The sequence below is a fragment of the Entamoeba invadens genome (assembly GCF_000330505.1).
Source record: "Entamoeba invadens IP1 unplaced genomic scaffold scaff_1105074725183, whole genome shotgun sequence".
NCBI lineage: Eukaryota > Evosea > Mastigamoebida > Endamoebidae > Entamoeba > Entamoeba invadens.
The window spans coordinates 206,310-233,401 of record NW_004443692.1 but is presented as its reverse complement, the minus strand read 5'-3'; the positions used below and the strand labels follow the sequence as shown (position 1 = coordinate 233,401).

Genomic DNA, 27,092 nt, shown 5'->3' with positions numbered 1-27,092 from the left:
ATACCTAGGATCCGAATGACCAACTTGGTTATTTTGCCGAATTTTGGTTGGGTTTTATCAGAATGCAGACACCAATTTTTTCACAACCAAAAACCGAAGATAAAACCGATTCAAAAACTTAAAAAGGGGTAGCTACTTTTTGTTTCAAAAATAGTTAATAATCCAAAACAGCTCATTTAAAGAACCAAAAGAAACAAAACCTAATAATGTCTTTGTTTAAAATATAAAACACAAAACTGTCTCACAAAAATTATTACGAACATTAAGGAAAAAAAAGACATGTCAAAATTTTCAAAAAAGAAAAACCAAAACACTTGTTTTTAAACCAATTTATAAAACACATTTTGAACGAGTTGTGATGTATTGTAAAAATAATTTAAACAGCTTGTTTTATTAATTATAATTAATAGTTAAATTCTTGTTAAAAAACGTATATGAATTAGGTCAATTATAATTTATAATTAAAATTATAATACATAATAGTATTATTACCTGGTTGCTAGACACAGTTAATTCGACTTGAACTTTCAACAATCAAATTCTTTGTAAAACCTTTTGCTTTTTAAGTGGCGACAACCATTTCCTTCATCTCTTTGATGGCAACAACATTTCCTCGATATGTTCCTTTGAACACTCTTTTGAATCCCAAAGCTTCTTTCTCCAAGTTTTCGCTCTTTCTTTAACTCGTCCGGGTCAAGTGCTGTCGACATTTCTGACGCAAATTTGACTGGAATTTTTATCTCTGATATTTTGCCTTTGTTGATGTTTAAGACTGAACAAATGATGTCAACAGTCTTTTAAAGTGTACACAGCGGATGGACAGCAACAGTAAATTCAACAGCAGGACCTTTCTTGATACTCACTGGTATGGAAGGTTCAACATTCAATTCAAACTTTTCTTCGTCATTTTGTGTTGTGAATTGAATTTTCAATAAAGACGTTCTGTCGTTGCCAATCATAAATTTGCATTCGCCGTCTTTCTGAACTGCAATTTCGCCTTCAAAATGCGTTTTTTGAGTGCCAATATATATGATATAAACTTCTTTCTTTTTTAAATCTTTCAACAAAAATTCGTTTACAAGTGACTTCCTTAACTTCTCTTCTTTTCTGTAATGAATACAAAAAAGTATACAACTTATTTTTATAATAATAACAACTATAAAAATACAAAAAAATGATTGGAAGTATAATTGAGAGTACATTTGTCTTGTGAACACACTCGTCTCCATTTGGTCCAACTTTGTTGCTTACACTGTACTCACTGCATTGTTGTGTTTTTGGATCATACGATTTACTATTGCAATTGAATTCCATTTCACACATTGCAACTATTTTGATATCAAAACATATTGATTAATACATAAAGAGCACGTGTTATTGTCTGAACAAGTCGCACGCAATTTAACACACTTTGGGCATTTTAAATATTTGTTTTGATAATACCCATCGAGACACACAGCACACCCATATTCTGAAACCCATTCACAATTGTCAAGTGTTGTATTGATGACACACTTCTTGTCTTTTATTGTTGTAAATTCGACATATTGGTAATACCCACCTTTCACGTTACACTTTGCACATGTTGAAACGTTGCCAACACAACTTGAGCACTTCTTATCACATGGAAGACATTCAGTACTACTTAGATAATACACGTCATAACACTTGGTTCACCCCGTATTGCTGTTTTCTTTGCAGTACACAGTCTTCACTTCTGTATTGCAAACCAATACACCCTCATTGGAAGTTCTAAGTGAGATTTGTAAATCATAACGAAGGCAATTGCCTGATGATGTATACGAGCATGGCGTCGTTTCCATTGAAACACATTTTTTGTCATCAAATTTGAACTATTCTTCACAAATTGCACATTTTGAAGTTGATAAGTCGACACTTTGGCAACGCGCAGTAGACATGTCAACACATTGTGTGTCACTTAAAATATAGTTGTCTTTACATAACATACATTGCACCTCAAATATTTGTTATCATAACAACAGATTTGTAGTGGATTTCACTTAACATTTTGCATGAGCCGAGAATTAGATAATACCCTTCATTACACATAGTACATCAACTTGGCGTTGAAACCAAACAATTTGATAGTGAAACACAACTTCCATTAACAAGAGAAAAACTATTTGAGAATATATAACATGTAGTTGGTGTTGTGCAAGTCAGACAATTATCTCCACACAACTCGCATTTTGGTGGATATACTTTGTTCAAAAAGTATTTAATAACATTTTATACACAGTCCTTTTAATAATGCCTCACGTCCAACATCATCACTCCATAAAGTTGTATATGTTTTTGTTTGTAAACGTTTAATGTATTTTTCACATTTAATTGTGTTGTAACTATCTAAATAAAAAGAACATTTTTGTGTTCGTTTCAACTATTGAACAAACACCATTTAAGTTGATTGAATTGAAACATTCAATACATCCAAACCAATTTGGTACTTCTGACAGTATTTGTGGTTCTCATATGACAATGTTGAATCTAAACGAGCCCTATACTCAAATGATTTTGTGTGTTGATTATTGTTCTTGCTGTACAAGTCGAACAACTTGTAGTACACTCGATTCTGTATCCCTCGTTATCTATCACATTTGTTGTTGTCATTCATTTCTTTGTTTTTCGAGACTCAAACTCCATGCCACTCTGGCAGCCAGAAAACTCCAAAACATCAATATCAATTGTTGAATTCGGCATGTGGTCATATGAATAACACCCATAAAACAGATTGGAACACTTCATACTGACACTCTGTTACACTTTGAATTCATCGACTGGAAAGTCAATGCAATTTCCTTCGGTCTTAAATGCCATTCGATTGGATTCGCAGTTTATGGAAGTGCTACAAAAAAATATAACACAGTCAAGTCTGTTCGAACAGCGTCTTTGATGTTGGAGTTTCTCGTGTATAGTGTTGAGTTGGTGCTCATCAAAGAGATCATCCAATGTTTTATCTCACTAAGGTCACAACCATTGAGATCTATGAAGAATAATTAACCATACTTGACTCCAAACCATTTAATTTGTTTATTTTTGGTGTTGTTTGTTTATCTGTAGTCTCAAAAAAGACACTTTCGAGGCGTTTTCTGGGGTAAACGACGAAGTTTCATTATAGACTATTTTACCGACATTTCGAAAAACTCTTTCTGAGTCTATGCTTGTTGGTTGAAAAGAGAGATACTTCCTGGCAATATCAAATAAATCGGCGTGTTTGTTTAGTTTAATACAGTTTTGCCAATATTCTTCGGGACTTTTACAGTTTTCTCCGTTTTCTATCGCACCACGATCTTCTAAATACAATCTAATTGCTTTATCAATTGGTGATTCCTCTCGTCTTTGTACTGCATCAGTTGTCATCATTGGAATTGCCCAATTGGCAAATTCAATATGAAAATTTGAACTCGAATTTAAAAAAGCGGAACTACTTTGTGGTGTTATATTACTTATGCCACTCAATTCAGCCTTCACTCTTTGAACACAGGCATTGATTTGTGTTTCAAACAAATCACCATCACGAGTAATAGGAAAAAAAGAAAGCTGCTAAAATATATTCTTCTTTTTGAGAAATGGCGCGCAGTCTTTTTTCGAATTCAGATCGAGCTATCATTTTCCAGTCCTTTCCAAAAATAGTCCCAGCTTCAATTTCCATAAAACCACTTCCCGATTCTTCTGCATAATCTTCATCTATTTCACTATGTTTTAATATATTTTTTAGAAAACCTTCAGTTGGTAAATAGAAGAGGAAATTGTGTTCCAAATGTCTCTAATAGCTCCCACAACATAACACGATGTAATTTTTTGGTTCGCCGCCAATTTGTTGTAAAGATCGTCCATTGCTTTTGTGAGTGAATACATTTCTTTGACCCCTTTCCACCCCTCTTCATTGAATTGAATCCCATTGTTCAGTTCTTTAACACTCTTCTCTCTTTTTAACAATTTGCTAAAAGAAAGGTAACATGAATTAAACCGCGTTTTCGTATAAGTCGCAAGACATCCAGGCTCTTCACATTTTTTTGAACACAACTCTTCAAATATTCTTTGTGTTTTTTGAGAAAATTGGAGTGTTTTGGCCAAAGAATTTATATTTTTCATGAAGGCTTTCATCCCGGGTATTTGTTTTATCACAGCAGAAAACAAATTATTCGATGTGTGTACAACACAGTCAGTTTTGTTTCCATTAATTTCAGACAATTTATTGTTATTTGATGCCGAATCAGCAACAAAATGTATGTTGTTAACATTCAAATTTAAATCGGTAACAATTTGACTCACATATGTTTTAATTTCCTTTCCTGTATGTTCTACATTAAAAGGACTCACATTCAAAACTTCGTTGTGTGACTCAAATTGTTTATCGATATAGTGGAGAGTTGTTGTTATATAAGAATTATTATATTTACTCATGATATCTGTTGAAATGGATCCTGATAGATTGTTGAAAACGACATCTTCTTTAATTCTTTTTTTGAGATCTCCTAGTTCTCTATCGTACAATTCAAAAAGACAAGTTGTTCTAAATGTTTTTTCGTCTGACAATACAACTGACTTATCGAGAAAATTCAGTAACTCAACTAAAAATGGATTTCAAATTTGACTAAAAGGAATTCCAACAGATGAAAAAAATCTCATCAACATTATGTTAACCTCTTTATTTCTTTGTGACATTTTTGGAAACAGTTTTCTCCTTTTTTCTTCATCTTTTAATTTGTCGTAATGTAAATTAATTAAATGATTTTTTGCTGATGAAGTAGACTGTGTGACCATGTTATAATTTAACATTTTGTTACAGAGAAAACATTTTATAAAAAAGGAACAACCTACACATGTGGGTTCTCCCTTTGATCGGTATTCACCGGGAAGACACTCGGCATGTTCTTGGCATGGCAAATATACAATTTTCATGTAATTCCAAATAAATGAACGAATCATTATTAATTGTAGATCCAAACACAAAAAAAATATTAAATAGTTTCATATTTTAGTATTTATTTTTTAAATAAATTATAAAAACAAATGTTTTATTTGTTTAGATAATAGTATATTTTAATATATATATATTTATTTTAAATATCAAGTTAATAAGTATTTTATTTTGTGAATGTATTTGTTTTTAATAAAAATAATAACATTTTCATTTTTAAATTATAATTATTTATTTTTTATATTATATAATATAACAAATAACTTATTAAATAAATAATATCGTTTGTTGTTTTTTATAAATAATGTTTATAATTATTTTTATATTTTTTATAATTATTAAAATGAATTTTATTACTGCCACTAAACTCATTTAACCATTAAAAAAGTTTGGCCATTTTTGATTTGAAATTTTTTTACGATGACAATAATCTTCTTTTTTTTACTAAATTTTGATTTTTTATTTTTTTGAGACTAAAAATTTAATTCGATTTTTTGTTTTTTTATGTTAAAAAGAACTTAAAAACAACACTTTTAAATTAAATAAATTAAAATAGGCTGAACTTAAAATAATGTCTCCACGTTCACTAATTAAGAAAAAATTATCTTTTTGAAACAAAACCTTGGAAATAAAAAAAATAATGGCAAAAAAATTTTCTTATTTTTGATGACTAAAAAATATGTGATTTTAGCGATCGGTCCCTAGGTATAATTTCAATTCAATTAAAAATAAAGAATGACAAATTATTATTTTTATTTACATTTGAATATTATTAATGTTATAAGAAAGTCGATGTAATAAAGGAAACATTATATCCAAATTGTGTTGCTTTTATTTCTATCTTTTACTAAATAACAATATAAAAAAAGAATTTGAATTTCGTTAATAAATTAATTGTAAAAAATATTAAATTATGAATCATATTAAAAAGGTGGAAAGAAATAGCATTTAAAGCTCTAAAAAACAAAACAAATATAGTCTTTTCATGTGAAATCTGAAAAATAAGACCGTCCGACTCAATGGGGGACTTGCGCGAACTCTTTCTTCGTTTTTCACAACAAGACACAGAGAGTGTCATATCCGATTCATTTTATTCCCATCACAGACATTTTTTTGTTGTGACGGACACCGGCAAGCCTGTGTTTAGTCGGTACGGCGATGTGATGCTCCTCTCGACACTTTTGGGTGCGTTTTCTGCGCTGGTGTCGTTGACGATGGAAGGCGGGAATGAGCTTGAAATTGAAGGGGACACTCGGAAGATCTTTATCGACGGGCGAGGGCCCTTTGTATTTATAACAGTTGGTCCGAAAGATGAGACGTTTGCGACACTTCAACAGTTCCACGAATACTTTGAAAAGACGATTTATGTGTACGTCCCATTACAATCGTTTTTGGAGAGTTTAGCTGTTAACCCGGCGTACGACTGTCGGCAACTGATCTATGAGAATTCCGTTCATCTCAAAATGGCGATATATAAATATGGGACGTGGATGGGAGGGTTAGTAGGTAGTTTGAGTGTTGCGTATTGTGGGATTCGCAACGAAGTTAGTGAAGTAATTAATAGTGTAATAGGGGAGGGGAATGGTGGGATAAACAGTGATATTATAATGGTGTTACTCCATGACGGGAACCAAGTCATATGTTGTAATGGCCGGAAAGGGTTTTGTTTAACTCCGAGTGATATGAATGGAGTCATCACATACACATCGCATCATCCTGGTGATGGAGAAGTTGGGATGCCTTTATTAAGTAAGTCGGGGAAGTTGAAGGTGTGGACGGTTGAATGTGGGATTTTAAAGTTAGTAGTTATCTACCAGAAATTGGACTATTTTTTAGAAGTCAAAATCATCACTGAGAATTTGAATCACGAATTGGACAAATACTACAACAGCATCATCGCTTTTATTAATAATCCACCCGTCCCCGATTTATATACAACACACTATCTGATGTTCTACACGTTTATATCGGAAAGTTCGGTGTACTCTTCCCCTTTGAGTGGGTTATATCAGACGCGAAAAGATAAGAAACGATTATTGAAAATGTGCCAGAAGATCTACTTCGAGTGCAAAGACGTCGACGAGAAAAACAAACCCACAACGAAGAGCTGTGTGTTCTCGACAGAATTGGAGACAGTCACGGCGCTCAACACAAACAAAGGGATGCTCATATGTGTGTATAACTTTATTGTAGATATCCCCACCGCTATCAAATACACCGACGAAGTGAATAAGTGGATGAACTACGAAAATATCACTTTTAAACAAATGTTTCTTCTTTATTGCACTTTCAACAAAACGCCATGTGACTTTGGTAATGAGAACGGAAGGTTGAAACGGATAAATCGACTTTTAAACAATCAATTTGTTAAGCGTCTTCAATATCATAGTCATCAACGGCGTCATTGAATTCGTTGATCTTCTTTCTCATCTTCGACTGATCATCCCAACTGACATAATCCTCTTTTGTTCGAGATATCAAAAACGCGGGGTTTCGGATGATGTCCGGACCTACTTTGACGTGGCCGTGGGTGATCATCGTGTCTCCCATTTGAATAGTGTCTACCATTTTACGGCGCTGCATAATCACGGCAAGACGGCGCTCAGCAAAACTTGACGCTGTTAACTTGTCCAATGCGGAAAGACCTTGTTCCTTCAAGTCGATAACACCCAAGTCAAATCTAACAATGAGCAACAATTCAAACACACAACAAGAACAAACAATGCGTCACAAAGTCTTCGAGTCAAAACCATTCTGAATTCGTCCGTTTTGGGCAGCTTTGCAATCGATTTCGCAAGAGCTACAATAGCATAGGAAACTTGTAGATAACTTCCATACTCCTTTTCACTGTGAATGAAATATTTTCTCATAATTGCGGCTTTCAAGGGTCCATTATCCAACTTCCAGTTGATAAAGTCGGTCTTTTTCATCAACTTCTCCTCATGATACTTCAACTTCCTGACCATTCTTCTTTCTTTTTGAGTTTCTCTTTGAATTTTTGATTTTTGCAAAACCCTAAAACCAACACTTAACAATACTTCAATTTTTCACACATCTTGAACGCGCTGCTGCGTAGCAACTGGAACGCTTTTTGGCTGTACATATTCATTAACCCCATTGCGGTCTCTTCGCATGTTCCTGTCCCTCCAACTTCTTCATAAAGTTTACACTTCCTCATAAGCTCCTTGTAAATTATGGAACTCTTCCACCCATTAAAGGTACCAATCCTCACCGTCTTTGCAAGTTCAAAACACCTCTCGCACTTCTTCCCATGGCCCTTCTCGTTCCTCTCGAAATACGCGTTGACACCCTCGACATCTCGCGCCCGTACCACTCCGCGCTTGACAAGTTTCTTTAAGTCTTCAATGGCTTTAGTCGCTTCTTCTTGCAAATCTACCTTCTCTGTTTTCACATTTTTCAACGCAGCGTCGAGCTCCTTGAGCGCATACAACACAAGCTCGACATTGAGTTGTTTGATGTCGTTAATTCCTTTTCCCATTTGCTCCTCCGCCATCCAATGGAATTCAACTTGGTTTCTCTCTCCGGGCTTTCCAAGCTTCGCCATTTCAGCTTCAATCCGTTTCATTGCGGCTCTTCTCTGCAACATTCCCTGTGCAAGGCGTACAGCCCATATAGTCCTTGCTCTGACTAAAGTCTCTTGTATGTATCTTCTAATCTCTTCAATTCCATACTTCACAAGTCCAAAGTCTTTTGTTGCGCTTTCCTTTTCTTCAGTCACGTCTTTGTGTATCCGTTCGGCGTCACTGATGAATTTAAGTCGCTTACTTTGGATGTTGAATTCATCTCCAAGGTCGTTTGTGATGGCCTTGACGATGTTTGCAAACCGTTTTTGAGCCTCCTTTGAATCATCTCGTTCTGCCTCTCTCCAATCTCGAGTTATCATTTTGTTGTTGAGTTTTGTCCAAATTGTGCATTTTGGATCGCCCAAATACGCACAACTCTCTTTTTTTAACAACCCGTTGAGTACTTGATTTTTCCTGTTGGCAGAACGCTCAGAAAGGGCAACAAGTTCCTCGCCAACTTCCATCACTTTTTCTTTTGCTTTTCTTGTTTCCTTCCGTATCGCATCTCTCAACTCTCGTTCCGCCCTTCTCACTCCTTTTGTCAAAACTAAAATCTCAAAATTCTTCTTTTTTTCTTGTTGCAATGCATGCTCCCGTTTTCTCGGCAACTCCCCAACATTCGACAACACCCGCCTGATAACTTTCATATCTTGCTTCGCTATAAGAAGTTTCAATCTGAGTCTTCCAACTTTCCCAATCAGCGATTGCCGATAATTGTTCTTAAAGTCGGCATATTCTTTCTTCAAATATTTGGTTTTATTCCTCGCATGTTCCGCCAAATCACTCATCCCATTTTTTTCGGCCAATTTTTTTATAGTTTTGTTCATCAAAAGTTTTGTCTTCAACTTGATTTTACTGAGGTTTTGCGAGATCTCGCTGTTCTTTGACGTTTTGTTGTACGGATGTTTTTGTTTGAGTAAATCAAGATTGATTTTTTGAATAGCGTCTTGGAACGCCTCTTTAGTTTTTCGTATTTCCGTTGCGCCCTTTTCCCCTTTTTTGAGAGAAATTGCCTCCTCAATAAATAACTTTTTTGTTTTGTCAATTCGTTTTTTCATCAAATTTTCATACTTTTGTGTTTTTTTGTTAATTCTTTTTTGCTCGTTAATTAAAGCAATCTCGATTTTTCTGATGTGATGTCGTATCTTCGGTAGTCGATATTGTTGACTCGGATCCTTTGTATTCACAACCTTCATAAGCTCCTTCTTGTAAAAATCTAAGTGAAGTCTTAAATGTGCAAGGTGGTGTTTCCGAATAAATTCACTTGGTCCATTTTGCAGTTCCTTTTCAAGTTTGTCCGAAACGAGTGTTTTAAATCTCTCCAATTCCTCTTTAGTAAAAGTTGTGGTGTTATTACTTTGCGCTTTACTTGTCAAAACCAAAACCGCGAATATGACAATTACTAAAAATTGCGCGACCATCTCACTTTTTTGAGTTCATAGTTTGAATCAACCAGAAAATCATCAAAAATTCAATTTACTTTTGCTATTGCATTTTTTCTATGTGTTATTTTTTGTAGTAATTTATAATTTGAATATAACAATAATATAGTTTTGGTGATAAACTATAATTTTAATAAAAATTTACCAAAAATAATTATACATAAGAAACAGACAAACATCTCTTGACTCCACATGTTGATTTTCAGATCACGTTTTAAAGAAGCAAAAGCTGGACTTGTTGATGGCATCTGTTTGTATGTGATTCCATCAATATATTTGAAAAACTTTTTATATAGCTTTTCTGGAGTTTGCCCGTTAAACAACACAATTGTGATGGATGGATGCTCCTTTAAAAGTTTGTTAACTTCATTTGGAAGTGGTTTCTTGATGTCTCCATCAAGACTCCCTTTTCTGATACACTCGTGACAAACATCCCAAAGGGCTATGTGATTTTTGTGCAACAGCTGGATTTTGTCATTGTATCTCTTAGGGGGAATTTCAAGCCCGGCAAGACTCGAAATCGCAAACCAAAACGCATTTTGTGGATGACCATAGTATTGCTGTTTCCTCAAAGACTCTTCTCCAGGCATTGATCCAAGTATTAACACCTTTGGATGGTCCGGAACAACGGGTTCGAAAGATAAAAGAACTTCCTCACTCTTCTTTGTGTTCATGTGGGGTTTAACAATTACTTATTTTATAATTCATATTTTTTTAATACGTATTCGATGGTATTGATTTATTATATTATAATTATGATTGTTATGTGTATTATAATTAATAATACAGTATGTATGGACATGAATATCGAATTGAGACTCAATAACCCCTGCTATCGAATCTGTCTCTAATGTACGGTTCTCTTGGTGGTTGTTCCCTCTCTTCCCTTCTCAAACCGTCAGGGACCCTCATTCTATCAACGTCCATTCTGTCGCTGCCTCTGTCGGTAGTTGGTCCATCAGTGCTTTGTCGATCGTACGGGGTCCTTTCCCGGTCTCGTCCAAACCTATCAACTGGAACTCTCTCTGAAAAGTTGCTCATCCGGTCTCTCCGTTCGCCACCAAATCGATCCACTGGTATACGATCTTCGTACGTTCTTGATTCGTCCCGCAGTAAGTTTTTCCTTTCAAATCTGTCTTGTCGCGGATAGATTGGTTCGTCCTGTGTATTGGTCGAGTACCTGGCTGCTCTATCAAACTTTTCGAATCTGTCAACTCGCCTGAACGAGTTTTCGTCTCGCTTTTCGCTCCTTTCGTTTCGTTCATTTCTGTCGTCAAACCTATCTCTGTACCCTCTCACTGGAAAATCGTCATACCGTCTCTCAACCCTATCTGGGGCTCTTAACATTGTCCCACTTCTTTGATCAGAAAATCTATCTGGATAGTTTCGATTGCTATCACGACTATCTCTATAAAAGTCACGATCATCTCTGGATCGGTCGAGTGGTCTATCTCTGAAATAGTCGTCTCTCTCGTCCCGTTGTTCTCTTCTCATTGGTCTTTCTGTTGATCGGCTTCTGTTTCTTGGTGATAGAGGACGATATGAATCTCTGTCTTCTCTTCTTCCTCTTTCAAAATCTCTGTCGTCGCGGTCATAATCGCGCAAAGGTGGTGGTGAGTGTCGACTGAAGCTCTTGCCTTCCTTCAATTTCGCGAACTTGACGTTGAGGCGTTTACCTGCTATTTCGTACTGGTCCATAGCTTTGAGCGCCTTCGAAGCTTCTTCCTCTTTGCCATATTCGACAAAAGCGTAAAAGAAATCGTTTGGTCCTTTGCACGACTTTTTGATTGTTGCTGTGCCGTCACTCCCTATCCATGTTTTCTTTCCGCCATTTTCAATCACATAAACTTTAACAACATGATTTTTGCAAATATTGTTATATGTTTTGTTATACAAATCGAGTTGGTTTTGTATTTTCCAAATGGTTTTTGATTAATTATTTTTAATGGAAGAGTTCACGAAAATTTAGAAAATGTTTAGTGACGAAAAAGTGATTGAAACAAACACTTGAGAACAACCCCAAAAGGGTCAAAAAGGTTTTTAAGTTTTTCCTCTGTGATAGATCCGTCCACATCAGAGACGTAAAGTGTAGTCATTCGTTTTGTGAAGAATGAGTTTTCGAATTATAAGTTCGTGTAGGTCATTCACTTGAACTATAACTGAACTATACGAATGGTTTTATGTTGAAAGCCGAATTCCGAAAAACGATTATTTGACGTGTCATGAAAAAAACAAAGAATGAATGTGAATTGATTTTTGTTGTGTATGAGTTGTTGACTTATATTCTGTTGATTTTTGTGTGTTTTATCAAGATCAGATTGTTTGCGATGACATGAGATGACGTGTCAGATTGTTGTGTGTTGTCATGTCAAAATGAGTGTCAGGAATTGTTTTTGAAATCAGTGTGTAATTTCAAGTTCCGAGTTCGTTTTGTCGTACTTCGAGCTTGTCATTTTGTCGCGTTTTTCGTTTTTGTGGGAGATTACTTTTATCTCTTTCTCTTTTTTGAATTTTGAGTTCTATTTTTGAGATGACTTTTTTTATTTTCGTGAAAACAAAAGACATTTTGAAAAATTCAAAATGTCTTATTCAATTTTATTGGAATGTCTAAATGAAAATATATAAGATTATAGCAATAACACACTAAAAATCAAAAATTGTCCTCATTACTTTTGGTTTCCTTGATTTCTTTATTTTTTTCAGTCTTTTTTGTTGGGAGTGTGAATTTGGTTGATCTTTTATTTGATGGGTCGATTGGGTAGACTGATTGTGAGATTGTGATTAATGACAACATGATGTTTAATTGAAAAAAAACAAACAAGAATCGAATTCTTCATCGGACATCTTTTGGGGAAGTACAAATTTTTCCTTTTGATCAAAGTCTTTTTCATGTCTCATTCTTTTTCTCATATCCATTTTCAATTATGAGATTGACATTTCGAGATTTGAGAGATGGTGGAAAGAAAGATCATAAGAGCTTAAAAAAATCGAATTCAAAACAATAAAGATGTCGGACAATGAAGACGAAAGAGGATGCAACGAGTTCGCCGAGATGATTGAACAACTCGAGAAGGCTATAGACATGGTGGAAACACACAAGAAGGAAAACTACGCCATGCCAAAGGAATACTATAACATGTTTATGTCCGAAGAGACAAGTGACGAAGAAAAAGTACTTTCTTACAAGGGGTTTGCGTTGTTCACGTCAACGGACGACGAATTCTATAAATCCTTTGTCAAAGGAAAACTCAGAAATTTATTCCCATTTTTTGAAGAGCATTTTGAGAGACCGTTCACAGATTGGACACTTATGTTACTCAAGTGCTGCTTCAAAGACAAAAAGCCAAGCGAAAAAATTATAGACGGAATTTGCTCAACAATCACTATGACTCTTGACGAAGATCAACACCCAACAAAAGCACTAAACGAGTCATTTTTATTGCTCCACAAGACCTTTGTGTTGTACCCAGATTTGGTTGATGTGATTGTCAAAAGCGATTCATTCCAGTCAGGTAGATTCGTCCAGGGGCTTATTTTGGAGCTTATTTTCACGGACTTCAAGGAGTCATTGTATTCCATGTGCCTTGACTTGCTTGGCGTTCTCTTTGGAAGACCAGACACCGAAGGATGTCTATACATAAACGATCTGAATGTATTACTTTCCGACGTATTTCCCGCTTTGTGCAGGGCAACAAACAACGTTGTCGAGGTTGTGATGAATAAGATGTGCACTGTTTTAATTCCGATACTTAAAATTGGAAGAATCAATCCGCAGTATGAAGAAGTCCAAACGTTCGATGAGAGTCTCCAAGCGCTTCTTGACAACAACACCGAAGATGTTGATATTGTCCGAGAACTCCAACAGTTATCAAACCCGTTGAACTAAATAATTTTCAAAGCGAGTTTATTTCATTTTTAATACTTGCAACACTTTTTCAACCCAAATGACGAGTTAACACATTGAGGGATTTTATCACTTTTTATTTTAATTAACCAAAGAAATTGAATTTATTGATGTACGTTGAAAAAACGTGAACAGACGAAGGTGAGTTGACAGAAAGTAAACAAATTTAATTAAATTTAATAATTTAGCCAAATACATTCACAATCTTTATTTTTCCATTGATGTTGGGAAGAGCTTCGACACTCTGACGATTCTGTCATGCTGCATTTTATGATTAGATTTCTCCAAAGTTTCGAGTTTGCTTTCGGCTACTTTGACTCGGTTGTTGAGTTCGTCGACTTCAATCATCTCTCGTTTGAGCCCAACGGGTTGTCTTGAAAACGTCAACTCGAGCTCATAAATGTTTTTTTGGACCTCAGGAAGTTCTTTTGTTTTGTCGAGGTCAGCTAACAGGTCAAGTAATTCCCAAAACATGTCATCCTCCATCTCTTCTTCCGAAAGTTCTTTCTTAAACCACGTGCTCTTCCCCGTCGAAAACAATCCCCCAAACAACCGTTTCATATTCTTCTTTTTAAGTTTCTTTCTTTTTGCACCACTTTACTCTTATCGTTTTGCTTTGTTATTATTATTTATAGTTTGAAAATAGTTGATTGTAAATATATTATTAATAATATTTTTATTAGCAATTGTAACTATATTTTAAGTTATAACAAATAATAAAATTTAGTATAATTTTTAATTTTCCAATAATAATTAAATATAATTTTTTTTAATTTTAATTGTATTAATTAATTTGAAATTGATTTGTTGTTAGAATAGTTTTTTTACTAATTTTAGTTTTTTAGTACAATTTACTAAGTTATAGTAATTTTTTTAAATAATTAATGCAATACATCATTTAATTTATTGTTCAATTCACAAATAAAATGTATATTTATTGTATCACCACACTATTCAAAGAAACAACATATTTATAAATTAACATTTTGTGGTTAATATAACCATTAAAATGTTTATAATAATTGGGATTTATCTGTATGTTTTCAAACACTCTAGTAACACCAAAATTTAAACTTTTGTATTGAAAACATATAGTAAATGAATAAGTTTTATTGATTATTTAATTACAAATTTTATTTACATTAACTCTCATACATACCAATGGCCGGAAAGACCAATAGTGCATAAAAATGCACTGTTGAAAAAAATATGTTATATATGTACTATAATTTTATTAAAATTTGAAAATGAAAATTTAAGTTCATAATCTGAACTAACTAACAAAAAAATCAAAAAAATAAAAAAACAATTAAACTTTTTTAGAATCGGCAAAATTGTCTAATTGTACAAACTTTTTTAATGAAAAGTGTTATTATTTTTGTTTTTATATTAATTTTAGTTTTTTTTGTTTTTTTTAAAACAATTTTTATCCACCACCTTTATTATAACAAATTAATAATATTGTTTTGTTCAAAAAAACAATTCTTTATATTTTTGTTATTCAAAACTGAAAAAAACAAACCACGGTGTATGTTGCCAACTGAAAGTTTCAACACAAATGCATATGAAGATTCAGAGTGGAAAGAAGCTGAATTTGACACAACAACTAATGAACCAATTTTGATAAAAAGAAAAGCCCTTTTACATATTAACGAAGAAAGTGACGAGCTCTTTTATTTTAATTCATTAATCGACAACAACATGAAAACAGTAATTATTGATAACACTAATTTGTTTGGTTCATTGATGAGTGAATATAAACTATCAACAGATGAATTTAATGAATCACCAAACAACTGGAAAAATATAACAATAGATGAATTGGATGCATTTTTAGCAGTTACTATTCTACAAGGCCAATTCAAAGAAAACAAAATATCACTTGAAGCATTGTGGTCAAGTGAAAAATCCAACTATTTGTACAAAGCACCAATATCGTTAAAAAGATACAAAACAATAAAAAAATATCTTCGTTTTGATGATACCGCTGCTTATAGAGAAATTGCAAAAGATTTCTTTGAAAGTTTTTCTGATGAAGAAGATTGTAACGATGAATACGATTCCACAGATGATATATTGAATAAAGATAGTATCGAAGTTTTACAAGACCACATTGACACCGTACATGAACTTGAATTGAGCAGTTCTATCATACAGACACAACAATTTGTTAATCAGTCATTACAACCAAATTTTATAACACAACCATCAACACAACAAATACCAGTTAGTAAAACAAGTTTGCTTCGTTTGAGATTACCGGGATTGTCACCAAAACGTCCAGAACAAATTCAACTTCGACCCAACGTTTTCAAAAATGTTACACCTATTCGAAGTGAACCAGACAAATATGACATTGCAAATACGTCAAATGTGATTTATCCTACAAACAAAAACGATTTAGATAATTTTTCTTTTATAGAGAAAATATACAATTTATTCAATAGTAATTTATTAAATTTGTACCCAAATATTTATAGGTGTAGTTCGGAATTATCTATAGATGAGAATTTGTTTAATTATTATGGGAAGTGGTGCAACAAAACGTTCATTCCAACAAAACCAGGTAAATATGGAATGAAGTTTTTCATACTCGCGGATTCAACAACTAATGTTATACTAAATACGTTTTTCTATCGTGGTTCTGACAATGGAAAACCCATTCAAGATGTTGGTGGTCTTGTAGTTATCGAATTGGTTAAACACTTACAAATGAAATATCCACTCGAATCAACAATAACAGTAGATCGTTTTTTACAAGTGAAAAATTGTGTGTCAAATTGTTAGAAAATGAAATTTATTTAGTTGGCACAATTAACACAAAAAGACTGTTCGTTCCACAAAAAGCCAAATTAATTTGTTTTTCTGCCAAAAAGAAAAAGACCGAGAAAATGTTATTAAAGAAAATTGTTTTAGAGAAAACCATCAATACTCCATTATTAGAAACAAAACAAATACGAATTGTATCATTTATCGAACAAGACAAAAATATTATGATTTTGACTTCACGAACACAACAAAAAGAATCATTCATTGTTAAAAATGAGGTGGGAGAATTATCAGAAGGTAAATTTTCAACAGTGAATCGATACAATAAATTTATGTGTGGTGTAGATCAAGCGGACCAAAGTATGCGAGAACACACGTGTAAGAGACCATCAAGAAGGTGGCCACTTGCGTTTTTTTACCATATTATAGACATGGCATATCACAACAGTTATATTCTTTACGTGTTAAACAAATGTGAAAATGGAAATAATGAACAGTTCAAAATGACAAAAAGACAATATCCAAAATAAAATTATTGTATTAACCTTTCTAAAAAACTGGGTATTAACAATGCACATTCAAGACTGAGAAAGACTAGAAATGAATTAACAAAAATTTCTATACTTGAATATATCAATGAAACAAAAGAAAAAACGTCTAAAGTTGAAGAAAAAAAGGTAGAACAAACTATAAGAAGAGAAACAGACCAAGGTAAATCGAAATGCAAAATTTGTTTGGAACTCAAAGATAAAAGAATCAGCAATTCATCGTTTACAAGAAGATGTGCATTATGTTATAATCATGTATGTTCATTCCACTTCCAATGTGTTTGTGATAAATGTATGGGTATCAAAGGTGTTGAACAATTAGAAAAAATCGGAAATTGGAGAAGAGAACAAAAGAAATTATAATTATTAAGTTGTTTTTAGATATTTTATGGTATATATTCTAATTTTGTTTTTATATTTTATCATAAAATTATAAATAATTTTTTACCTGTTTTTAGCTGGTTTTTATTCTAATATTTCTTGATAAAAATTTAGTTTCAAAGTCAATTATTTATAAATTTATTATTTTAGATAAAGTTTATTTTAATTTATAATAGATTTATGTTTTGGTTCAGAAATTATTTTTTTGTCTGAATTTTTTTAAAAAAACAAATTATGACAACTTATTATTTTTGGTGATTTATTTTAAGACAATTTTTATTCAAAATGAAAATATAATTAATCTTATTGTTATTGTTTTTTTATCTCTATATTCAGGAAAATTTACCCAATATATATTCAAAATTATTAAAAAATTTTGGGACAACAATTTCAAAAAGTGTTAAATAGAGAACTATTGGGTTGTCGGAGAGTTAAACTGCAAAAGTATTTTTTGCAGTTTATTTTCCAGTTGAAAATAATTCATTAACCCTTCGAGGACGGGAAAAATCAAAATTTGTAAAAAATAAAAATCTTAGTCAATTGTAATGTAAATGTGACCTTTTTTTCTTTAATTTTTTCAAAAAAAGCTAGACACCCTGGAACGACGGCGTTAGGAACCTACATTGACCACCACCACCTCTTAAAATAGATTTATTTTTTCTATTTCGAATCATATTCAAATTATAATTATAGTAAATAGGAAACTGGGATAATATTAGGTCTGGTTCCCGAATTCAAAAAATGCCGAAAAATCACCTCGAGTCAGTGAAAACCGAGTGAGACGGAGCATTGAAAAGAAGGCTCTGAAGGCCGCACTCAAACAGTCTGTTTGTGCACCGTTTCACCCACTTTCCAAGTCCTCCCTTGGCGCGGATCCCCCTGACCCCCCCGCAAGCGGGGGGGGAACCACATCCGCGTCCACACAGTACGGACAAGGAAAGTGGGTGACATGGGGACGCACAAACAGTGGCTGAAAAGTGGACTTCTTTCAAAAAACAATCGCGGCAAATATTTTTTTTGGTAAAGGTGGTGGTGGTCAATGTAGGTCCCGACGGCTCTAGTAAATTTTTATAGTAAAGTGTTATAAATTATAGTAAAAAAAGTGAATTTTTTGTTGAAGTTGGGATGAACAAAGGTTCACTTTTTTGCTTGATCTTTTCAGAAACAAGTCACACTTCAATGTAAAGTCAGATCAAAATTTTATTGAGATGACCACAACTTATTACAATAATAAAATTAATTATAAAATATAACAAAGACCAAATTGCATCATAAAACATACTGGTCTGGAATATCCAAAATCAATTACATCATAAAATAACAAAGAAAAAATAATAAAGCATAGACTTTGAGGTATCTTGAAATTTCAATATGCAATTGATCTCAAAAACAATTACAAGGGAAAATAAATAGATTTTTTGTAAACTTTGAAAAATACAAAAATTTAAAAAATTGGGTTTTGCTATTTTTTGTAAAAGAAATAAGATAAGACGAAAAGACACTTTTGTTTGTTCCGACTTTGAAAAAAAATCTTAAAGAAAATAAGTCTAAAATATACAAAAAATAACTAAAATACATTTTCAAAAGTATCAAAAATCGCAAAATCGAGAAAAATTTATAAAAATGACTTAAACAGTCAATATAGTCGCATTTAAATAAACTTTGATCACCACGAGGTTCTATGGTCATCTATTGAATTTCACGTCGTGCCACTGTCGAGGAAGCAAGATATGAATTCATTATTTGTAATTTGAATATTTTATCATTTTCAAACAAAAACAAAAGGCAAAACGTGTTTTATGCAATCTATTTAGAATATAAAGATTTGTATTTGGTAAAAAATTGTTTATTTTGCAGCCACTGTTTATTCATTTTCGAATTATGCATTTTTGGGCAAAAAAACAAAAAACTTATAGTAAATGTATAGAGATAATGAAAAACAAAGAAAAACACAAGTGTAAAGACATCACTATATATAGCAATGTTGACACTTTAAACTATAATTTATAATAATATAAATTAATATATTATTAATAATTTATCATGTTATTTATAATAGTTTTATAATTATAATTGTTATATATAATAGTAACAATCAACAAACATAATTTTGACACAATAACACATCAACAATCATACTACAATGTGATGTCATCGAAGTGATAAGTGATCACATTGATATAACAATGTTGTGTAATTAAAACTATATTGTATTTTATGCATAATTATAACAAAAATGGTATAATCACCCCTTTTTATAATGTTATCATTGTGGAAGATACATAGTGTTTGTAATAAAGCGCGTTTTGTATGAAAAACACAGTTTAAATTAAACAAAACAAATAAGCATTAAATTTATATAAACGGAAACACGCTGGTTTAGTGAATGATCAATAAAATGATTACATGTGATATAATTGATCTTGTTGTTATATAGATAACAATTTAAATTATTTGGGTGTTAGAATTGATAACAAACAATATTTATAATATTATTTTACTATTAATAATAAAGAGTCTATAATAATAATATAATAATAATAAAATAATAAATTATTTTTTAAATGACAATAATGGTAAAATAATGTTATTTAAACACACCAAATAACAAAAATACGATAAAAATTATTGTTTTAAAATAGATAATTTTAAAGAATATTTTAAATTAACAACTATCTGTTATTCCACGACAATGGATCAATGAGAAATAGACAAACAAATGTCACTTATAATTTTATTAACATTTATAGTTAAAAATATTAGATACTTTATAATGTATTGTTTATTTGATTTTGTAGCGTATTGTGTTTTGTGTTTTTAAATAAACGTTTTTGTTCGAAATTTAAAAAATAAATACAGTAAGGTTACCGATATTGTTCAATTGTTTTAATAATGCAAGACATTTATAGTAATTTTTAAACAATGAATACTATTTTAACAAATTAAATGCAAAGAGCGTTTTTGGTGTTTTTTTATTTGAAGATTGCTAAACAATAAAATGGTTTAAATTAATTAAAAGTACTAATTAAATCTTACATAAAACAACGTCACTTGCTACATAACAAAAAAGTTTGTGATAAAACAAAAAATTACTTGATGTAAATTTGAATTAACACGATAATTGAGTTGATATTTCAAGATTTGTTATGAATAGATTTATTGTTTAAAGTTGCACTATTTTAAACAACAATGTGCAAACCAATTTGTAATCAAAAATTATCATTTTTTAATCCTTATATCCCGAAAAAACATTTGAAATTCCAATAAATATCGTAAATCAACATTAAATAATTGTGTGAAATAACACACAAATTTCTTGTTATATTTGGAATAAAAATTCAAAAAACAAATAATTGCTTATTACTATAAATAACTTTGCCGCCTTGCATTTGATTTGACGAAAAAATACAAAAATCTGCCTCATCATCAGAACTCGAAAAATAAAACAAATTTTCCAACAGTGAAGTCATCACCATTGGCAACGAGAGATTCAGATGCCCAGAAGCACTCTTACAGCCATCATTCCTTGGTATGGAAGCATCAGGTATCCATGAGACAATTTACAACTCAATCATGAAGTGCGATGTCGACATCAGAAAGGACTTATACGGAAAAAATCGTTTTGTCTGGTGGAAAATCAATCCAAAAATCAACGACAGACAAGAGAAGGAGAAAGTTGCAAATGAAAAACGAATAAGCATAATCAAGGCTGTTCATGCATGGCTCAATTTATTTATATTCATATTGTGTTTATTTGGTTTATTTTTAATATTGTTATAATTATTGTTATAATCAATCATATAATATATAATAAATTTACTATCAGTTATATTATTCACAAGTTGATTAATTATAGTTTATTTATAATTAAAATTACTATACAATTTATTATTCTTTTGTCACGCATTGTATAATGTATCCAAAACTGCTATTTTTCTCGACTTAAATTGATGTTTTATAGCGTTGTTTTACCATATAAGATAATTATTTTAATGTAATTATTGTGTTAATACAATAAAAAACAAAATTAACAGTAAGTGGTGGGTTTATGTCGTAATATTTTGTTGTTATTTCATTCTCTAAGTATTTTTAGTTTGAGTGGAATCCATTTTTTATTTCAACAATAATATTTTTGTTACAGTGCCTAAAATGAGTGGGGACTTTTAAAGTGAGTCACTGACTTTAGTAAAACTCCCTAATGATTAGGACCATTTCCCGAGCAAAATTCAAATCATAATTTGAGTATTTTTAGAAAATAATTATTTAGCCAATCAAAAAGATTTTCGAGAAAAAAACAAAATCTTAAAAAAATGGGTGAATTTAGAAAATCTTAAAAGAAAAAGGGAGGAAATAAAAAATACAAAAAAATAAATGATGTTAAAAAAAACAAGTTCCAATTCAACCAAATGGTTTTGAATGTGGATATAGAGTAATGGAATCAATCAAAAAATACTGCAACAACAATATTGAATATAAGCTGTTCAATCACAATGAATTCTTAAACATATGGATTCCAGAAATGATGAAAAAACTTAATTTTAATTGAGTTTTTCTTGAATAGTTTTTTATAATTAAATTTACTAAAATCAAAAACCATTTATTTCAAACTGGAATTAGAAAAAAACAAATAATAAAACAGAGAAAAGGAAACATCACTGCTAGGTTTGTTTTGTTTTGTAAATTAGAAACCGTTTACTCACTTTTTAGAAAAGCCAAAGAAGAAAAGTTATTTATTTTTTGGAACTTGAAAATATTAATTAGATTAAATGTATAATTGGAATTGCTATTTTTACAAAGTGTTATTTAAAGTTTTTGTGTTATTAAAAACAACAATAAATTTTTTGTTTTATAAAACAAAAAAACAATAACATTTTCTTCGAATTAAGTAAAAAACAGGGGCTTCATAATTTTTACTATTTCCGCCCTAATACTTTAAAAGTCGCCCACCCATTTTAGGCACTGTATATTGTTATTTTATTTTGGTTTGAACCAATCTTATTGGTTATATCAAACCTACAATCTTGCACACTTTTTAAGTGTTTTTTATTTTGTTTTTTGAAAAACTTGAATATCTGATAATATTATTTAATCAATTTTAATTAACATTTTTATTTGTTTATGAAAACAGTTTATTTTCGTATTATTTTTATTACTAATATTAATTTGTTAAATTGTATATTTTATTGATTGAAGGACAAATCTTTAACAAAAACCAATTAATTTGAGTTTATGAATGATGAAATGTTTTATAAATAATTCAAAAGTTTGAATTTAAGTTGAACTATTTTATCAAATAAGTCAAAAATCATTCTAAATTGTTCATGAAAAGTCGCCATTATTTTCATTTTTTTGGAAAAGTGAAATTATTTTTTGAAATTTTTTCTGAAAAAAAAAGAAAAAAATAAAAATTTTTCAGTCCTCGAAGGGTTAATTATTCCTTTTTGATCTAAAAAATGAATAAAATCATACAAATTTGAGTGTTTTTATTCATTTTTTAAATCAAAAAGGAATATTGTAATAGAGTCAGTCCGTAAACATTGTACACTTTACGAATATTAGACTTGTTTTCCAATTTTTTGGGGGTATTAGGATAAAAACAAAAATAGCAGCAAAAAATAAAAACGCACTTTTGGGAAAAATCAAAAAAAATCCCGAAAAATAGGATAAAAAAATATGGAAAAGTCGGGTGTAAAAGTTGTCGGTGTACAACGTTTTCGGACTGACTTTAATTTATAAATTTTTTTTTGTTGTTTTATTTGTTTAAGTACTATTGAAATAAAAAAAGTTATTTCTTAAAACTAACTAATTTTTTATTTGATTACAATACTTTTATAAATATTTCCATGATAAGAAGAAATGTGCACATTTACAGTAAAAATTCTATCGGTGTGTGGAGTCATGAAAATGGTTTTCCCAAGGTGTGTAAATTTTTTTTCTTTTCTTTTTTAATTTCTGGCAAAAAAACTAAAAAATCATGAAATTTGTAAAACTATCCACAATCTAGAAAAATGACAAAATGTATTTTTTTGTTTTTTTGCGAAAAAAAAAACGCGACACGTGTAAACATAAAATAATATTGTGAATTTTTAAATTGTTTATTTGTTTAGAATAAGAACAACGCATCGTGTTTTTGTATAAACACGTGGACTTTTGGTGCGGATTCTTGTCAATTTACAACTCAAGTGTACCTTGATAATTGCTTCAATTGCTTCTTTGTCTTTTGTTGATAACCTTGAAAAAATTTGCTTGTTCACTGTGTTATTACACGATAGCATAAGGTGAGTGTCGATTTTTAGCCTCAAAAGTCATCATCTTGTCGTCCTTTGCCTTGAACTCTTTTGCGTCTGCAACCATCTTGTCCACCTGTTCCTTTGAGAGTCTGCTTTCCTGTTGTCTCGTTTTCAGCAGACACATTTAATATCCCATTTGCATTTGTATCAAATGTGACTTCAACTGTGAGACTCCATGTGGTGCTAATAAGATACCAAACAACCCAAACTTGTCAAGTATGTTGCAATGTGATGTCATAGATGCCTCACCCTCAAAGACTTGGATGAGCACGCCAGGCTTATTGTCTGCATGTGTCGAAAATATCTGTGATGTTCTTGCTGAAATTAATGAATTTTTAGGTATCAATTCTGTCCTCACACCAATCACAAGCGTTCTCTTGTGATTGGTGTGTGGAATTCGGTGTATTTTTTTATATCATTTAAAGTTTAATATTTTTTGAGGAGCATTTTATGCTTTTCTTCTCTTATCTTTTTTGAATTTATTTCTGTTTGATAATTTTTCTCTTTTTAAGTTTTTATTACAGGTGAGGTACTAACCTGTCAACCAGAACTAACCTGTCAGCCATTTTCCTTTAGGAAGCCTAAAACCCGGATTAGTACGTTTTGTATGGCATTTGTTTTTTGAGATTTCATCTCAAAAATGAAACCTGTCAGCTTTTTTGGTATTTTTGGGTTTTGTAAAAAAGTAAAACTAAAAAAGAAAAACGATGAGAATAAAAGACATCTTAATTGTGATGTTCTTCATCAACACCTTGGTCATCGAGGACCAGCCTCAGCTGAAGCTGATGGGTGGGATGCTGGGACAACATTCCGCCACGCTGTTGCAATTCACTATGTGGGAAGAATTGAGGAGAAAAAAAGGTTTGTCTTCTTTGAGAATACCCCAGTGTTTCGAATGGGGTTCCGAGTGTCACATAATTAACAGTGAAGGTGGGTTGGAAACTGGTGGTTCCAGAACCGTCATGTTGAAAAGAATCCAACCGGGGCGGTCGCAATTCTACTTGTTGAGTATTATGGATGGAAGTCTCTTGACCGGCGTTGGAAATGCTGTTGGTGTCCATTCTTCTGTTATTGCTTGGAGCTCTTCCTCTACGACTTGTTCTTCTTCCTCTTTGCTCGTTTTGTTGGGAACTTCCTGGGATGTTTTGAATTGGGGTTATGGGGCAATCGGGTTGAACCACTGTTACATTAACACCATCCATCCTTTCGAACCACCTCCTTGAAAACGTGATATCGTCACCATGCTTGCTGGAAACAAAGTATCTCCTTTTGTCTTGATCCAGATAAAACTTAACTGATTCCAAAGACTTCTCATTTGGGTTGTATCTTTCTTTAAACTCTGTCAGTTTCTGATCTCGTTCTGTATCAGGATTACACTCTGTCTCATTTCTTCGGAACAACAAATGTTCTCTATTGCTTCGACACCTTCTGTGATCGTCGCAACCAGAGTCGACAAAAGGTTGGGAACTTCAACAACCTTTTCATCGACAGTCCCAATGAGAACGGGTTCATTCGGAATTTCCGACATTTCCAGAATGTCCGTTCTTGTCGCGATGGAAGTATCTTCTTTTACAAACCGCGCAGCTCGATTCGGGTCAATTCTTATTCGTTTGATACCATCTACCTCTCTGACGACAATCCCACTTCTCTCAAATGAAGCCACCACTGTTCCAATGGTTGAGCGATCACTCAGAGTCTTGAGAAGTGAGGAGATTTTGAGGCTGATTTGCCTTCCGTTTGGAGATCTTTTGTTTCCATTAAGGACTTTGTTGATTGCTTCATCTTCCATTGCAAACGACTTCATAATCTCTACGTCCTCTGGATCTTCAATGAATTCATTGAAGGCGTCGTTGACTTCCTGGTCGGACTCATCTTCTTGTTCAACTTCTGAAAACATAGTGGTGATTTCTTTGGTGGGAGCGCTCTTTCGAACAAGTGACTTTGCTGCGTTTGAGTGTTTTTTGACTGCTCCAAAAAACACAGATCGAGTGGTTGAGTGAGGTGACTTGAATGGGGGCAGTATGTGTGCAATTTGATCTGGTTTGCTTCGAGCCATCCAAGAAGCTCCTCGTCAAGATGTCCCGAAAAGTAGTCCATTGTGATAAGTCCCCAACTACCATCAAGACCAAGTTTTGTTCTCTTTTTGACGATCACTTTGATGATCTGCGCCATCCAATGCTTGAAGATATATTTGTTGACGAACCCGTTGTTTGTGTAATAGACGAAACAGTCGGGGAACTTCTCTTTGGCTTCGCAAAAGAACTGTTTTTGGTTGATGACAATGCCGAAAGGCAACGTTGTTCCATCCGCACAAATTCCAATTATCGCTGTGGAATGTTTACTTGACCTGCTACAACCGTGCTTTGGGGTTGTCTTGTCCTCATTACTCTTGAAGATGTATAGATTCTTTCTGTCTGCCCAATCGTTGCTTCCCATTTCATCGATGTTTACACATAGGGCTGCTGGTATATTGTCAAACTTTTTGAGCTCTTTGAAGTTATCAACAATGTTCTCTGGATTGATGGAGATTCTGTCTAGATCTTCTGCGGTTGCTTTCTTGAGACCAATCTTCAACTTCTTCATGTGTTTAATGAGACCCCGTCGCGATATTTCAATGTCGGGTACTTTTTGACTCAGGTACCGAAAAATTCCAGTGACAGTACATGCAATTCCCTTTCGTTTACAAGTGACAAGCCACTTGTCGATTTTGTTATCAACATCTTTGGAGATTTTTGGAGGTTTGCCGTTCTTCAATTCTCCGATTTTTCTTCTGGTGTGGGTGTCTATCGTGGATTTTGAAGCACCATAAAGCATCTGGATAGTTCTTGTTGAGTGATGAAGTTTGTAATGCAAATAATGGATTTGTTCACGCATGGAAGTCTCCTTCAAAAATGTCTCATCCTGCCAAGCTTGTTCAAGAGCCTGTTCAACAAGAAGAAGTCTCTTTGGAGAGATACCATTCTCTTTTGATTTCTGGACATTTTGACACATGCTGTTTTGTGAAAGAGAAGGTTTCTTCAACTGTTTTGTTTCTTTTGTCTCTTTTGGAATTTCAGTGTTGTGATCAGCGACAACGCGATTTTGAGGATTAGGGAAGCAGGACATCAGATTCAGTGATGAAAAACTTGGCAACATGAAAAGGATGTTTAAAGTTATGAACGATTTAAAACCTAAAAGAAAATTGTTTAAATGAAAATAATGGATTGTTTTGTGCAAAAATTGGGGTTTT

At 32.4% G+C, this 27,092-nt stretch overlaps 8 protein-coding genes across 8 annotated transcripts; 3 read left to right on the top strand and 5 right to left on the bottom strand.

Annotated features, from left to right (window-relative positions):
* Positions 1–5,964: 5,964 nt before the first annotated feature.
* On the top strand, positions 5,965–7,279 carry EIN_176750 (hypothetical protein; the record flags this gene model as incomplete). Its single annotated transcript, XM_004260571.1, has 2 exons — positions 5,965–7,214; positions 7,267–7,279. The coding sequence occupies 2 exons, from the start codon at positions 5,965–5,967 to the stop codon at positions 7,277–7,279; spliced, it is 1,263 nt and encodes a 420-aa protein (XP_004260619.1).
* Positions 7,280–7,312: 33 nt separating this feature from the next.
* Positions 7,313–7,911, bottom strand: EIN_176740 (U3 small nucleolar ribonucleoprotein IMP3, putative; the record flags this gene model as incomplete). Its single annotated transcript, XM_004260570.1, has 2 exons — positions 7,313–7,625; positions 7,667–7,911. The coding sequence occupies 2 exons, from the start codon at positions 7,909–7,911 to the stop codon at positions 7,313–7,315; spliced, it is 558 nt and encodes a 185-aa protein (XP_004260618.1).
* A 62-nt stretch (positions 7,912–7,973) lies between these two features.
* On the bottom strand, positions 7,974–9,950 carry EIN_176730 (hypothetical protein; the record flags this gene model as incomplete). The annotated part of the gene is made up of 1 exon (XM_004260569.1): positions 7,974–9,950. The coding sequence occupies one exon, from the start codon at positions 9,948–9,950 to the stop codon at positions 7,974–7,976; it is 1,977 nt and encodes a 658-aa protein (XP_004260617.1).
* Positions 9,951–10,093: 143 nt separating this feature from the next.
* EIN_176720 (hypothetical protein) lies at positions 10,094–10,645 on the bottom strand (the record flags this gene model as incomplete). Its single annotated transcript, XM_004260568.1, has 1 exon — positions 10,094–10,645. One exon carries the CDS (start codon positions 10,643–10,645, stop codon positions 10,094–10,096), a length of 552 nt encoding a protein of 183 aa, XP_004260616.1.
* Positions 10,646–10,790: 145 nt separating this feature from the next.
* On the bottom strand, positions 10,791–12,067 carry EIN_176710 (U1 small nuclear ribonucleoprotein 70 kDa, putative; the record flags this gene model as incomplete). The annotated part of the gene is made up of 2 exons (XM_004260567.1): positions 10,791–11,818; positions 11,977–12,067. The coding sequence occupies 2 exons, from the start codon at positions 12,065–12,067 to the stop codon at positions 10,791–10,793; spliced, it is 1,119 nt and encodes a 372-aa protein (XP_004260615.1).
* Positions 12,068–12,978: 911 nt separating this feature from the next.
* On the top strand, positions 12,979–13,857 carry EIN_176700 (hypothetical protein; the record flags this gene model as incomplete). The annotated part of the gene is made up of 1 exon (XM_004260566.1): positions 12,979–13,857. The coding sequence occupies one exon, from the start codon at positions 12,979–12,981 to the stop codon at positions 13,855–13,857; it is 879 nt and encodes a 292-aa protein (XP_004260614.1).
* A 225-nt stretch (positions 13,858–14,082) lies between these two features.
* Positions 14,083–14,436, bottom strand: EIN_176690 (hypothetical protein; the record flags this gene model as incomplete). The annotated part of the gene is made up of 1 exon (XM_004260565.1): positions 14,083–14,436. The coding sequence occupies one exon, from the start codon at positions 14,434–14,436 to the stop codon at positions 14,083–14,085; it is 354 nt and encodes a 117-aa protein (XP_004260613.1).
* A 5,856-nt stretch (positions 14,437–20,292) lies between these two features.
* Positions 20,293–21,700, top strand: EIN_176680 (actin, putative; the record flags this gene model as incomplete). The annotated part of the gene is made up of 4 exons (XM_004260564.1): positions 20,293–20,386; positions 20,433–20,456; positions 21,040–21,330; positions 21,612–21,700. The coding sequence occupies 4 exons, from the start codon at positions 20,293–20,295 to the stop codon at positions 21,698–21,700; spliced, it is 498 nt and encodes a 165-aa protein (XP_004260612.1).
* Between the last annotated feature and the right edge of the window lie 5,392 nt (positions 21,701–27,092).